A 15,964-nucleotide genomic window follows, 5' to 3' on the forward strand; every position below is an offset into this window, starting at 1 on the left:
ATGAATATAATTTTGGATCCATGAATGATGATTTTCATAAAATCATGATCTCTAGTAATGAATCAAACCATGCTTTGATACCACTGTTGGGAAACGTGTTAGTTTTAAAAACTTTTCGAGGGATTTAAATTCATATATCTTGATTCATTACATAGAGAGAAGTTTTATGCAAAAATAAAACATGATGTATCATTCAATTAAAAGATTGAATACTTACATCAAGGTTTGAGTAAACCTTAGATCTCTCCTCTAAAGTGAATGTTCTCACTTATTGTAGATCCCTTAGCAAGATGTATTCTCCTTGGATCTCCATCTTCTTGGTAATTGTTCTGCCTTTAGGAATCACTCATATGCCTCCATAAATGACCTTGGAAAACTAGGCTTGTGGGAGCCTCCATTAGATGAGAACATAAACCCTAATTTTCTAGAGAGAAAAAATATATTCCTTTTTCCTTCTACTAAAAATCACCCCCTAAAATATACATAGACCATGTATATTTATAGGCAACATAAAAATAAAGAAAAGGAAACAACGAATCCTTCTCAATCTCTAATTTACATGTCTCAAATCTAATATGATTCCAATATCAAGTTGGGTTATGAGTGAGAATCCATTGGGCCTTTTATTTTATTGGCTACAATGAATTAATGATTGGCCCGGTCCATGGACCCAATTCAATTAATTCATAAATTAATTTCTACTCCACTAAAAGAAATTAATTGAACTCCAATTAAATAATAAATAACCTCTAAGTCAATATTGCACTTTGACCCCTCTATGCATAATTAGTTATCGGATAAATAAAGCCATCAATCCGACTACTTAATTAATATATCTATTTTGGTACCTCTGATTATTTCTGGCTCGATCACAATAAAACATTTGTTTGACAAAAATAATAATTTAAATAAATAAATATATAATAAATCATTTTGTCTAAAAACACACGAAGGCCTTCGAATTTACTTTGTGATCAACCATAATCAATACAAAATAAATACAAGTAGCAATGATGCAAATATTAAAAATATAACCCTCTAACTATTAATTACATAACTACCCAAAGTGTCGGTCTAAGGATCCCGAAGAATCCGCCGAACAAATCAAAGTAATTATTAATTAATAAAAGAGTCTATACTTTTCTCATGCTTAAGAGTCAAATGCCATGACGGTGATAGGGAGTAATTGCATACGACGGCTCTCGCAATATATCTCAACCTAACGCGGATCCAGTTCAAGTCTTAATTAATTATGAGTCCATCCATAATTACCGACTATGAACAATTTATAATTACTATTTATATATCATGCATTGATTGCCATCACATACATATATATAAATATTTCTTGTAATTACACGGACACTATCAATTTCATAGTGAATCGAAACATAATACATTGAATTCACCAATTATATAAATCATAAATATTTCAGATATGTCAGGAACATCTGTCACTATAATCCAGATAGGAATTTGCTATGCCAGGGCATATAAATCCCAACAAACCAGGTGTCAGACAATAAGTCCATTATGTGTTGGGTGTAAACAGAGCTATTTTTCCATGAAACAAAATGCCTTTCTCAAATATAGGACGAGACGATGCTGCTTGTGAGACGCATGTCGTGTTCTGATTCGTTATTATGTACAGTGCCATGAGACGTAATTGGCTACAGTGCAGGCTTTATGGCTTGAGTGGTGACAGTAACTTTTTTGGTTCGGGTTTGCGCGTTGTCAATGTATGACTTGTGAAAGACTGTTACAATTCTTTTTATCCACAACTGTCGGTGCATGTACTGTGCAATAATGGGGCAACGGTAAAAGTAGTACTCCGTAAATAGAAATTCACCGTTTTATCCTTTGATTCAACATTTTCTTTGCAAAAATAAAAATTAAATAGAAAAAACCTTTTCTTTGTACGGCTTCCGACACATGTGAGCGTCTGACATCTGTTGGTGATACTCGCGAATAAAAATATTTTTGTACTATTTATTTATTTTTTAAGCAAAATTTTTACTATTTTCTTTTTTTAAAAGGGTAAATTGCAAAAAATAAGTTTTGAACTATAACCCTTTTGTAAAAAATCTCTTTGAATTAAAAATTGTGTCCTAAACTATTTATTTTTTGCAATTAAGGACAAAATCATCGTACAAGATTATTTTACTCATTTTCATTAAAATTTTTATTTTTTAATAAATTATTTTTATTATCTTTTCTCTTTTCTAAATATTAATTATATTATTTACCTTAATTTTATTAGTATCAATTTATCATAAAAAAAAAAAGATAAATAGATTTGTAACTGTCATTTTTTATAAAATAATTAACTTATTATTAAAATTTTATTATTTATAATAAGACTTATTATAACCAGATTAAACTTTTTTTACTGCAGAAAAAATATCTTCTTTTTTCATACAATATATTGATGAAAAATTAATATATTACTTAAATAAAAAATATTTTCTATTTCTTGTAATGTATTCATGCAATAATTTAAAATTAATTAATTTGTTTTAAATTTTATACTAAAGATTTTTATTTAAACAATTAATTTAAAAAATTAAAGATAAATTTATGCAAATTTAATGAAAAATATGTCATCAAATTAGTATGATTTTTTTTTTCCCATAATTTATTTCAATAAGAAAAATAGATTAAGTTTAATTTAATGACTTCTGGGGGGGTTACAAGTAATTTTCTTGGCAAAACCACATTTAATTATAATAGATAGGTAAACTATAAATGAAAATTTAAAATTTTTTGAGAGGCTAACTTTAATTTTCATATACAAAAAAAAAAAAAAAAAAAAAAAATCACCATTATGTGTTATTTTGATTGGTAGTGACCAACAATACTCTATAATGGATATCATCACCTTGATAAATTTACTGGAAGATGTAAGGGTTATTGATGGATCCATAGTCCATATCCAATCCATATGATTTATGATTAAAGGTTGGATGCCTGTAACTATTTGACATGCATCCTGGCTTTACTTGCATGCGTTGCAAACAAAATGCAGCAAAAATGACTTATAAAAGCTTCTACAATCATCTGTGTAACCATTGAAATCTGATATAGGTGCTTTGGTAGTACGTTAATTTATGTTCTTTCAATTTCAAACCAGTTTGAGTTCTTACTCTTTTAATTCCATACGAAATTGGTACAAAGTTACAGGCATGAACACAAATCAAGAAAAACTGTTGCAAGTGTTGTTCAAACATCCATAAAAGGTTTCCAAAATATGGGATTAGGTTAATGTCCAAACCCATAAATTGACTAAGAAGCCATGCACTTAAGCTCTTAATTTGTTTGTTCCAGAAAACATGCACTGAGTAACATAATTCTAAACAAAAAAGAGAACCAAGCAGCCTTTACAACAAGAAAATACCCACATTTTCATCCGTTAAGACCACACAAACCAATAAGGACCACAGAGTTCTCTCAATCAGAATCCGACACAAAAAATTTATACTAAATCTACAAAACGATTTTTCTGTTTTCACAAATTTGCCTCCTTGGACAGAAATTACTTGGAATGGCTATATTTCAAGGCACGGGATGAACATAACATTAAGAAATACCGAACGATGATAGTTATTTAGGTTTGCAGAAGTATACAAATTGAGCAAACCACTGACGTACTAGCATTGATATATAGAATCAAATCTTAAGGTACAAAAGACGGGCCATAGTTGCATATTTCAGTTCTGCAAGCGAGTCATTGAGTTTTCTTGAATAATCAAGTTTTTAACAAAGCATGATTTTATGGGGAAGATATACTTTTCCATGACAACAAGATCAATCTTGGGGTTATTTAGAACATTCAGGGCAGCAGAAATGTCCTTTAGCTCGACATTTGGTGCATGCAATGGATCTCACCTTTGATTCACCCCCAAATGACGGGTAGAGGTCATCCACAGGAATGAAGCTGAATTGTCCCCCTTCTTTAACTAAGCCTAATCCTTTACAGTTTGAGCATGCTATCATCCTGAGATCACCACATTTCTTGCACATGCTCAGAGAGCTGCATATCGAGGAAGTTGCAGATACAACACCCGTGTATTAGAATGAAGACATACACCTTATCACATTCCTATTTTATGTATACGAATAAAAAAGATATTCGGTGAGGAAAGCATTAAATATTTCCTGCACCGTGGTTTCAAACAATTGGTTACAAATTACTACTATAAGAATACAATAAAGAGCCGCTGCACACTTTTCTAAAAATACAATACAAGAGCTGGTCAACCATATTAACATAGTTTATCATTGAATGATAATGTTTTGAAGAATCTGTAAACTTAAACTCAGTTATCACATAGATGAAGTCCCACTACCAAGTAGTATATATTAGCTTCTATAAGAAAGGAATAGCTACTCACACAGAGAGTAAACAAGTTTACTAAAATCAACTTTTTCCCTTTTAAATGAAAATTTATATAGACAAATGGCTACAAGATACTTGGATATGTTTCTGTTTTTGCAATATGAAAGACGATTTAAACAAGCAAACAAGTTTACTAAAACCATTAATTTCCCTTCTAAATGAAATTTTACATAGACAAATGCCTAAAAACTTCTTGAATATGTTCCTGTTTTTGCAATTTGAAAGACGGTTAGCAGTTGAGATTGGGAGAAGATAGGTGACGCCCTTCAACTGAATAATCATTCGTTGTACTGTTTTGAAAATGAATTCATTATCTAAAAGGCTGGCCACTAAAGTTGGATTCCAAAGTTCTAGTTGATGTTAGATTAGAGGCATAGGAGAATTATTTTATTACATTTATTGGGCAAGTTACATGAATTCAAATAACAAGGTTTAAGTAGTTATTTGAAATTCACACATAAAATTCTCCCAAATCCTTTCATTCGAAATCCTCGCAAATCCATCGAGTTATATTTCTAACACAATTGAACCTAAATCCATTCATTTGAAATCCTTCAATCCAAAATGGAACCTAAAAGTCTTACATTCACAGGCCATGGCCACTTCCAATTCTCAATTTCAATTTTAAAATTTTGAAACAAGCAATGTGTCTCCAAATATCTCCTAATAGACCACAATATTTGATTTATCAGAGAGTATAGGTGGTGAAACCTAAACATCAAAACATGACAATTTTAATACAAAAGGGACTTGCCCTGTGTTAGAATGAGTTCACTTTATACATGGTAACTCCCTCCAATTTGACAATCTAATGGATGATTAATTTGGGGTATATTAAATTTCATACATTTGCCCACAAAAATTCAACTTTTGATTACTTTAGGACCCATTACGCCAAAACTATACACAGAGAGTTTACAAAAATCCATAGATGAATTGAGATGACCTTATAATATATCACAACCCACAAAATTGAGGGAGGAATAGGACTTCATTGATGTCATAAAGAAGTCCCAAAATTGAACAAAACACAAAAGACTAGAATGGATTAAGGAAAGGCTATATAAAGAGTTACCTCCGTTGGGAAGCAGAAATGAGAGAATCGATTTTGGTGGCAGAAATGGTGGCACCTAAGAGGAGAGTGCCAACCCCATACCCTGCCAGTTCACTTGCTGTGATGTGTTCAAACATCTCCTTCCTTCCTCCTTTCTGTTTCAGTAATCGAATTTGTTCCAGCGTAAACAACAATCAGATGGTTTATCACCTTATCACAAATATCCTCATCCAACAAAATCTGGTAATATTTCAAGAATATTTATAGTCACATATTTAGTATTAACTATCTCTAAACAAGTGGCCCATTAGCTCAGTTGGTTAGAGCGTCGTGCTAATAACGCGAAGGTCGCAGGTTCGAGACCTGCATGGGCCAAGACTGTTTAATTTTTGTTTTCCTCGTACCTTTTTTGCCCCTTTCCAGTTCAAGTTACCATTTTGCCCTTATCGGTACAAGTTTCAGAAAGAAAAGTTTTTCTCCCCCATTGAACGGCTCACGGAATCCAGAATGTGTGCAATTTGCAGATGACATTGCTATGAGATTTTCAGAAAAGTCAACATTGTACTGAGATTTTCTCCATCTTCTTATTTAGAGAATATAGATGACTTGTATTTTTCGTTTTCTTGCCACCTATTGGTTCTAGATTTGCTTTTTCACTTGATTCTCTTATAGGTTACTTGTGTACCACATCAATTATGTTCTGAGATTGTCCGAATCTCAATTGACCCAAATTTTTTCTCAAATTTTAAGTGAAGATCTTGTTACATGAAAGAGATGTACTCTATTAGAACACTCTTCAGAAGCAATAATAGCTTCTTTTGCTTTCTTTATTTTTGTTACTTGTATGTGGATTGATTGAAAGTATGATTCCCTAAATGTTATATAGTTATGCAAACATTTTCTGCAATTATTAGCAACGCCCAGGGTTTGTTGTTATCAGAATTTCTTGAATTATGGTATTAATTGATGTGATATGTACAAATTTTGAAATTAATGGGAGAATGATGGTCATTTTGTTTGTAATGAAGCAAGTCAAGTCATGTAATTGGTTTTTATAGTTTTGGAGTAATGCTAAACAAGCCTTAGATGATAAGAAATTTAGAATTGTATGCTTGTTGACGTGCCAAACACTCGTCCGATTGAAGACAAGAGAACCACGGTACCATTGTCCCGTTAAATTTAAAATTACTTTTGCCACATCAGTTGGTAAATAAGTAATTTTGTATAACTAAGTGTAGAACCCTTCTTTTTTTTTTCGGAAGGTTAAGTGTAGACCTTTTTATAGAACTAAGTGTAGACCTTCAATTCATGGAAATTTTTTTAGGGGCAACTTTCCAGATTATGCAGGAAGATACAATTCATTTAACTGATATTCAATAAGAAATTATGTCTTTAACAATTCCAGTTTTGATTCAATCTCTTGCCGATGAATTTTAGGGTATTGCAATGATCTCTGTGAGCTTGGTACATGCTCCCAATCACCTGTGCATTCTATCTCATAAAAACCGAGGCTCGGACTTGCTAGAGAACTCTTAATTGGATGTTTATTAGGGGTTTATGCTGATTGTTTCACTTATTGATGCTATAACCTTCTCTTGCTCCTGCAGGTCACCAAGAAGTCAACTTTGATATAGCTGCAGTGGTGCACAATAATTACAGAGAGGCCAATTCACCTTTTTTCTTTCTTTCTTTCTTTATTTATTTATCAAATTGTACAAGGAAATTGTTATGTATTATATGCTCATTGGAATACTGAATCAGCTGAGTGGAAATTTGTTGCTACAGAGTTGTTGTAGTTCAGTAAAGTATTAAGGGTTGGTAATCCTCTACTCTACCATTTCTTTGGTGGATTACCAGTCAGTGGAATGGAGTTGAACATGCTTGTTTTGGCACCTCTAGTCTTATATAATTTGTATACGAGGTTTTGGAGGATTCATATTCCTTGCCAAATGCGTATTATTTATCCCATTTTTTATTCTGCTCGAGTGTTGAAGTTTACTTGCAGATGATGCTCACAACTGGCTAAAATGGGCTAATAAATTGCATTCATTTGGTGGCATTTCTTGCTATGTTTAAAATTGCTTCACTCAGTACCAGTTTTGGGTGCTGTTAGAATGATTAAGAGAACTTTGTCATATTTTTTCATTTATTTGCGAATGATTTTTCTTTCTTGCTTTCCCTTTGCTGTGCTGTTGCTAATTTGCCCAAAAAAGAAAAGAACAAAAAAAAAAAATTTGGAATTTTTAATTTTACTTCTCTGAATGCCTGAATCATGGCTTCAATTGATGGACCGCAATTTTAATTTAGTGTCATGCTATTTGTGTCGAGTTAAAAATTAGGGAAAATTACATATAAATGGAGTTAAAGTTCCATATTTACTTAGAGGCTGAGTCAAAGTTCCATATTTCTCTAAAATGGATTGCTGAGGTGGCACATGGTTTTTTACTGTTTAGAAATTGTGGTGCCTAAAATACCCTTCCACGAAGGTACTACTTTTTCTTCGAAAGTACTACTTTTTTGAACTGAAGGTACTACTTTTTGGCGTCCAGGTACCATGTTTTTTAAACACCCGCGAAGGTACTACTTTTTCTCCGAAGGTACTACTTTTTTGAACTGAAGGTACTACTTTTTTGCACTGAAGGTACTACTTTTTTGTTAGGGAAGGGCATTTTAGGCACCACAATTTTCTAAACAGTAAAAAACCATGTGCCACCTCAGCAATCCATTTTAGAGAAATATGGAACTTTGACTCAGTCTCTAAGTAAATATGAAATTTTGACTCCATGTATATGTAATTTTCCCTAAAAATTATTAGTTACTCAAGGTTACAAAAAGTTGAAAACAATGCATAATTCTCTTTGGTAGTGTTTCATGGCACTGCTAGCGGGGCATGGATGCAAGAAATTGACACTTATGGGGACTCTAAATTGCAAAGAGCAACAATATTGTAGATAAGGGAGCACAAAACAATCGTAAAATCGAATCGAACCTGACCGAACCGAAGCTTCGGTTCCGGTCTTGGTTCCTAAACTGAAGAACCATCAAAACCCTAATATATATTATATATATTTGATTATATTATTAGTAAGTCTAAACCACAGAACAGAAGAGAATCGGACATTTGCCTCTTCTCGATAAAACCTAAACCTAACCTCTCAAATTCCGCCTCCCCTCCTCTCACGATCTCATCTGTTCACGGTCTCTTATCTTCTCAGATCTTTCGGTCTCAGTTTGGCAGGTATTTTGTAGCTCTCAATTTCTCCACTTCTCTTTCCTCACTGAACAAACCCATATCAGCATATCATTTGAGATTGTTCAAAAAATCAATACCCATATCTTTCAGTTTCCGTGGCCCGCTGTCTCTCAACTCTCAAGCTTGCCCCCTTCTCTATCTGCAACTGCTAACTTGTATTAATGGGTTTTGTTTTAATTTTTTTTTCCTTCTAAATCAACTAATCAAGGTAAGACTGTGATTCTTGTTTTGCAAACAAAATCTTATTTGGTGAATTTTTTTATGATCTTTTTAAAATAATTTTGAGGTAATCACCTAATCTACATTTTATTTTAGCAAAACAAATAATTTTTATTTATTTTTATTTTTATTTCTATACCTTCTATTTCTTTTTCTTTTTTTTTGGTCTATTTCTGCTTTCAGATATCCTTTTTCTATGTGTAGAATTTAGTGAATATGTATATCCTGCACTGAATCTAATTATTGCGGGTTTCTTGCACTGTGTAGTCCTAAAGTAGCTTCATATCTTCCTCAGTTGCGTGGAACCGAATTGGAACCGAACCGTTTCGGTTCGGTCCGGTCCGGTTCCGTATACAATACTTCCATGCATCCTTAATTTGTAGAGGTTCCGTATACAACGCTTCCGAGCATCCTTAATTTGTAGAGGGCAAAACTGAACCCTTAATTTATTAGAATCGTCGACTATAAAATTAGAGATGGACAAAAGAATCGGAACTGGATAAATGAAAAAAATTTCGATCCCGATTCTAAATTTAGGAACTGTAGACACAAGGTTCGGTTCCCATTCTAGCACATGAGAACCCATAAAAACCGAACCATATATATATATATATTATATTTAATTATATAAAGTAACTATACTAACTATTAAAAACGTAACCAAATAGTACTCTAAGTCTCTGAACACAGTAAACACTCAGCCACGTGGTCCCAAGCTAACCACAAAAGAAAACGTGAAAAAGTGAAATAAAACGTACTTTTTCAGTTTTTAGCCCTAAGCTTCAGTCGTAGCCTCAGCCTCCTCTCATCTAAACCTAAACCCTCGCCGCCTCTAAGTCCTCTCATCGGCCATCGCCCTCGCCTCCTCTCATCTAAACCTAAACCTTCTCCTCCTCTGAGTCCTCTCGTCAGCCATCGCCCTCGCCTCCTCTCATCGGCACTCGCCGTCGCCTCCCCTCCTCTTCAGATCAAGTCTCATCTCAAGCTTCAGACTTCAGATCAAGTCTCATCTCAAGCTTGATATAAGTCTCATCTCAAGCTTCAGACTTCAATCGTCGCCTACATCTTCAGATCTTCACCCTCACCAGTCACTCCTCATCCTCTCATCTTCTCTTCAGATCTTCATTAAACGGTCGGTTCCACCCTATACGGTTCCGGTTCCGTTTTTAAGGAACCGTTGTGAACGGTTCCGGTCGGAACCGGAACCGTAAGGAACCCAACCGTGTGCACCCCTATCTAAAATCTTCTTTTCACATAACCTTATCTCCTAAAGTAAAATCAACGATCAATGTTCAAAACCTTTTCAAATCAACGGCTACTGATGGCCTTCCTAGTCTATATAGACGAATCTCACGACCTAACTCACACGAGTAGAGGAGTGTTTGGTGTGTGGGAAAGTAAAGGGAGAGTTGAGCCATTGGGAGCGTTGGGTTGGGAGTGATAGGAAAAACCTCTCAGAATTTTTTTTCCTATTCCTCCCATACCAAAGGTTTCCAATCTTTCCTCCCTTTCCTTATTCGTCACGCGATCTGACGGCTCTAAATTTCCACATCTGTCCTCAGGTAAGACAAGCTCTTATCTATACTTTTTTAACTTGCTTTTAGTTATAATATGCAGCAATATATCTGAACTCGTATGATCTAAAAAGCTTGAAACTTGAAACATTTCATGATTTTGATTATTATTTATTTTGATTTTTTAATTTTATATTCATTCTTGTAGATGATAGTGCTTCATAAGTAATTTTATTTTTCATGTATGTGATTGATGCAGCACAGTTGATAATTGACTATCATGTTGGTCAATTACAATTTAGTTTGTTGACTTAGTTCCTATATTAAGAATTATTAGTAATATAATGCTATTATATTTAGGAGCTCATACCAAACAAAAAAAAAAAGAGTTGGTTTTATTACTTATCAAGAGATTGAATTCAAAATAATAATAATAATAATAATAATAATAATAAAACAAATAATCTTATATTGTGGTTGTGTAACACTCTTAGACTACAGAATTCCAATAATGTGTTAAAGTTTGTTACATTATGAAGGGAAAATAATGGGAAATATGATATGATTGAGATTTATGGCCCTTGAGCTTTCTATTTATGGTTTTGGTTGGGTGAAGATGGTGGTCAAGCTCTTGAAAGAAACCGAACTTAGACTTTTGATATGATCTCCAACCATCTTTTTGATAACAAGTACGCTTGGATTTAAATTGTTAACTTGGCTCCTTGGTATCAATTGCAAACAAAAAATTTTGCATCTGTATAAGTGATAATAGAACACTAAAACACTAGGTAATGTAGAGAAAATTATCTGTTAAATCTTTTTTACTTCTTTTATCACAACACTTGATAGTTTATACATATTAGTAGATGCATTGGTCGCATTTAAAGTACTTAGCATTCTGTTATTACGACTCCTGCTTCACTAATTTCACCTTTTCTTTCATTTGCAAAACTTATCGTCAATATGGGGGTTTAGAATAAGAATGTGCCCCATTAAAATTTTGCTAAGAAAAATGGCTAGAAAAAGAAGTTAGTGATAGAAAAGGAGTACAATATTCTTTTGTTGGATTGTATGCAGCATTAAGTTTTTTCTTTTCTTTCTGTTTGCGAAATTTGAATTCATCTTGAAATGTGAAATGTGATTAGTTTTTCTATTGGAATCTTGGAAAGAAATCTGATTAATGTTCACTGGGTAATGGTGATTCATAAAATCATCTCTACATTATTTTTTTTTTCATGGTGATTCATGAAATTTATATCTACGTTATTCCTTCTCTCTTTATTTTTATCGAGGTTTGGTAAAGGTCAACTAAATGATTTAGATATGAGTCCAAAGTCTTTTCATGCCACACCTATAACTAAATGATTTTGGTTTGTCCCATTGTTCCACTTCTAATGGTACAATGTGATGATTGTTATTGCGAAATTAGTCCTTGTCGCACGGTGCAGATTGAATTTTGTTAAAATGTCTTTATTTTCTTTAGGAACAGTGATACATTTTCTGAATTCTAAGGATGCTGAATAGGTAGTATGTGAGTGGGAGTGTGGATCTCACCACATGATGTCATGTGATAAAATTCATATCCGATGTCATGTGATGGGGCTCACACCTCCACTCACACAACACTTGGGCGGTATCTTTCGAATATGTATCATTTTTATATAATAAGGCAGAGGCAGAACAAAAAAAAGTTAGGATCTGTTTGATTTTTTACTCTGAAAACAGTTTTTTGTTTTCACTGTTTTTAAAGAACTAAAAAATAAATCAGAAAACAGTACATAAGTTCTGTTTGGTTCAGAATTTTTTATGAAAATTGAGTTATAAAAAGGCCTGTTTTTAGAGAACCGGCTTTTATTGCTATTGAGAACAGCTTTTTGTTTTTAGAGTTCTTAAGAACTGTTTCCAAGCATGCCCTTCTTAAGAACTGTTTCCAAGCATGCCCCTTAGATTTTTGTGATCAGGTTGAAATTAATTATTTTAGAGTTACTTTAAACCCTAAAAAGATAAAACCTAACTAAACTTAAAAATAATTTTTAATTAGTGATCAGTTAAAGTTTATTGCCCTAAATACTTGAAGTTTGTATAAACGGAACTGGATGGGTGTCGTGTTGACGCCACGACTATTTCTAATGGAACTAATCCAGGTCTCATGTTTAATAAACGGAAGTGTTTTTGACGAAATTATCTTCAATTGGTCGCTAATTAATAATTAACTTTTAAATTTGGTTACTAATTTATCATTTAATAAGTTTAAAGTTCATTGAAAAATTTTTCTCTCTTAATTGTGGTCACCAACACATATTTTTACCAAAAAGAAATCTTCGACTATGGCTATGAGATGGTTATGTGGAGAGGATCGAGATGCAATTGACAAATTCATTAATGGTGGGACTAAGACTGGAGCTATCTTCTATTGGAGATCGTGGTTATGCAAGTATTTCTTTTGTTACTAATTGCTCCACTTGGAATTTACGTTTGTTCAGTAGTAGTTCATTTCAAGTAAGAATCATGTTTTTGAGCACACAAGACATTGTAATTATTGATTAATTTTCCTTTTTGACTTGGAAAATTTCACATTCATTTTGTAGCAATAGCACATTGTGATATATATAGAACTTTTTTGGGATTTGATTTGATTTGTAGACCTTAACAATGTCACAATTAACTTGGAAAAGGGTAATTTGTGAATGGTAAATTTTGTTAGTGAGGAGGCTAGGAATCAAGCATTCTTCAGTTTTAGGGACGCGAAACACCCTAAAGCAAGTATATTTCGCATGTTAATTTTAAACCCCCCCAATCTGAAAAACTGCGCAAAAAATATTTTCGATCTTTTCATATTGTGTAAAAATACTTCTACTGATATAAATTAGTGTTGTAATATCTGTTTTGCCATTTTACTCTTCCAAAAATGTCCTACATAGTATTAGGGTATTATGTGCAACTTACTTTATATATATATATATATATATATATATATATATATATGTTTAAAACTTTTTTCTGTCTATTTTTTATTTATTTTTATTTTTATTTTTTAAACTTTGAAAATTTGTAGAATAAGGATTTGAGGTTTTTTTTAGATTACGGTCTACTATTTTATTTTATTTTATTTTTCTCATTCCAACACTATTAAAAAAATTAAAAAATGCACTGGTTTGAAAAATTATGTTTTCTTTAGTTCGAACTTTATTTTTATTTTTTTTTATTATTTTTATCTTTATTTTTAAATTTGTTAAAATGATTTATTTGCACCAAATTGAGTGTTTTTTGGACAGGAGGGACATTCTCCATTAGTGTCATTTTTGGTCATTTTTCAAAATTATATAGGGTTTTCTTGATTTGTAATTATGGAAATAATTTTCTGTTTTCGGAAAAGTGAAAACAAAAAACTGGATAAAAAAATTCTACTTGGTTCTGTTGTCTGAAAATTTTATAAAAAAGGCATCTTTTATGAAAACTTAATAAAAAGGTTTGTTTTACAGAGATAATAGTCTTTTATAGTATTTTAAAAATTGTTCTTTGTTTTTTAAATTTCTGAAAATTGTTTTTAAAGTTACAAACTAAACAGGTTATTATTTTTATATATTTTATAAAATGGATTTAAATTTGTCAAATGGTCTTATTTGCATCAAAATAAAATTTTAGGAGTGTATTTTTTCAGTGGTGTAATATGCACAAGTAAGTATACTTTAGGTGTTTTTTTAGTGGTGTAATATGCCCATGTAAGTGTACTTTATTAATAGGAGTAAATTATAGAAAACGCCCTTTTGTTATCTATAGGATTTTTTTCTTTAATTTTCCCATGTACAATTTGATTAATACAAAGAGACTACACGTCGTCATTTTCATATCTCATTAAACTTTTATTTGTAATACAAAATCCTTCAAAACAAATTATATGGACTCCTCAGAATGAGAAAGCATACACAATTTTTGGTTCGAGCCTTGGTTTTAGATTTGAGTTTCTGGATAAATAATTTTTGTCGTGGAAGTACTCATACTGGTTGAGTTGTAATCAGGTTGAGTCCGGGACTTGTCAGGTTGAAGTGGCATGTGAGGTGTTGTGTGTGCCTTAGGGTGATTAGTCTCACCCGTAAGGTGTGGGGGTACCAACCACAGACCTAGTGAAGGTTCAGTGGGAGCAATTGTCCCGTATTGAAATATATATTTTTTGTTATTTTATAGACCCATTAATATATTTTTTTGAATTATATACCTATAAAATTTAAAAATTGCCTCCAAAAAAAAAAAAAAAAACCAACTATTGCCCCACCCTATGATTTGAATTTTGTATTCTTCTTGTTAAAGATCTACTCTCTTTCACATAATTTTTTAAGTCCGTCCATAGCATACCTCCTCCATAAAACAATAAATAAATAAATAAACAAAAAATAAAAACAAAAGCAATGGGTGCTACAAAGCGGGTTTACCCATTTATGATATATGTTATGCATTGAACAACGAATGAGTTCTTTTAACCAAAAAAAAAAAAAAAACACAAGGAATGAGTTCATGCATACAGATTTTACCTTATAATGGCCGATAAGGGGAGCTCATCATCTTACCCTCCCAAGCAAAGCAAAGTTCATATTTTCAACAAATTAATAAAATCCATATATATATATAAATAAAAGTTAAATAATAATATACTCCCTCCATTCAACAACAAGGGTTCATATTTTCTTTTTTAGTCGTCTCAAAATAATGCTCCCAATTGAAAAGTCTCAAAAAAAAAAAAACAATAAATAAATAAATAACGGCAAAAGAAGATAATTGCATCTCCATATATTTTCTAAAAGTTTTCAATCAAAATTTTTTAGCTTAATAACATAAACATTCAAACTTGAAAGATAATTTAGTCATTTTAAAAGGAAATAATGTATTATACACTTTACTTTTCTTTAAAATAATTTACAAAAAAGTCCCTAAACTAGTTAATGCAACATTTCTTATTTTATTATACCAAAATTAGCTTTGCACTATAAACTTCCTTTTCCTACCTTTTTTACTTACCTAAAAATATTAGCTTAATGTGGCAATAAACCAATCACCTGACATATTAAATGCTCTAACTATTTTTGGACAAAATAACCCTTTCATCCAGATCTTCTTCACCCTTTTTTCTTTTTATATCAGATATTTAAAATTCTTCTATTACTCTTTGCCGAGAATATATATATCTGTATTTCTGTTATCTTCAATTAATATTACATATTGTTAATCATTCAAAAAAATATAAATAAATTATATCCCAAGGAAAAATATATATATAGATATATTTGGAAGGTGAGTTCTATGATTGTAGGTTTTGATATAATTAAATTTAGAATTATGTTTCAATTGACTTTAAGAAAAGTAGAGAAAAGAAATAAGGAGACAAATACTTGATCAGAGCTATAAAAACCGAAACATAGTTGTATATAATATCCATATCTCTATTCTTCTTTTTTTCGCAATATTGCTATTATTGAAATTTTATTATTAAAACAGTTGGAACTTTTTTCATCAAAAAGTTAAACTTCAAGATT

The 15,964-nt window shown here is 31.7% G+C and overlaps 1 protein-coding gene, 1 long non-coding RNA gene and 1 other non-coding gene across 3 annotated transcripts; 2 read left to right on the forward strand and 1 right to left on the reverse strand.

Moving 5' to 3' along the window:
* Positions 1-3,627: 3,627 nt before the first annotated feature.
* Positions 3,628-5,650, reverse strand: LOC132284703 (uncharacterized). The gene is made up of 2 exons (XM_059786825.1): positions 5,472-5,650; positions 3,628-4,030 (listed from the first exon to the last, which is right to left on the reverse strand). Exons 1-2 carry the CDS (start codon positions 5,585-5,587, stop codon positions 3,817-3,819), a joined length of 330 nt encoding a protein of 109 aa, XP_059642808.1. The 5' UTR covers positions 5,588-5,650; the 3' UTR covers positions 3,628-3,816.
* A 101-nt stretch (positions 5,651-5,751) lies between these two features.
* Positions 5,752-5,825, forward strand: TRNAI-AAU (transfer RNA isoleucine (anticodon AAU)). Its single transcript has one exon. It is a non-coding gene; the product is annotated as a tRNA-Ile (tRNA).
* A 2,670-nt stretch (positions 5,826-8,495) lies between these two features.
* On the forward strand, positions 8,496-14,942 carry LOC132282592 (uncharacterized). The gene is made up of 2 exons (XR_009471801.1): positions 8,496-10,484; positions 12,752-14,942. It is a non-coding gene; the product is annotated as an uncharacterized LOC132282592 (long non-coding RNA).
* The last annotated feature ends 1,022 nt before the right edge of the window (positions 14,943-15,964 follow it).

Source organism: Cornus florida, unplaced genomic scaffold, assembly GCF_030987335.1.
Source record: "Cornus florida cultivar Cherokee Brave unplaced genomic scaffold, ASM3098733v1 CherokeeBrave_3.0.0_Hap2_Chr11, whole genome shotgun sequence".
Taxonomy (NCBI): domain Eukaryota; kingdom Viridiplantae; phylum Streptophyta; class Magnoliopsida; order Cornales; family Cornaceae; genus Cornus; species Cornus florida.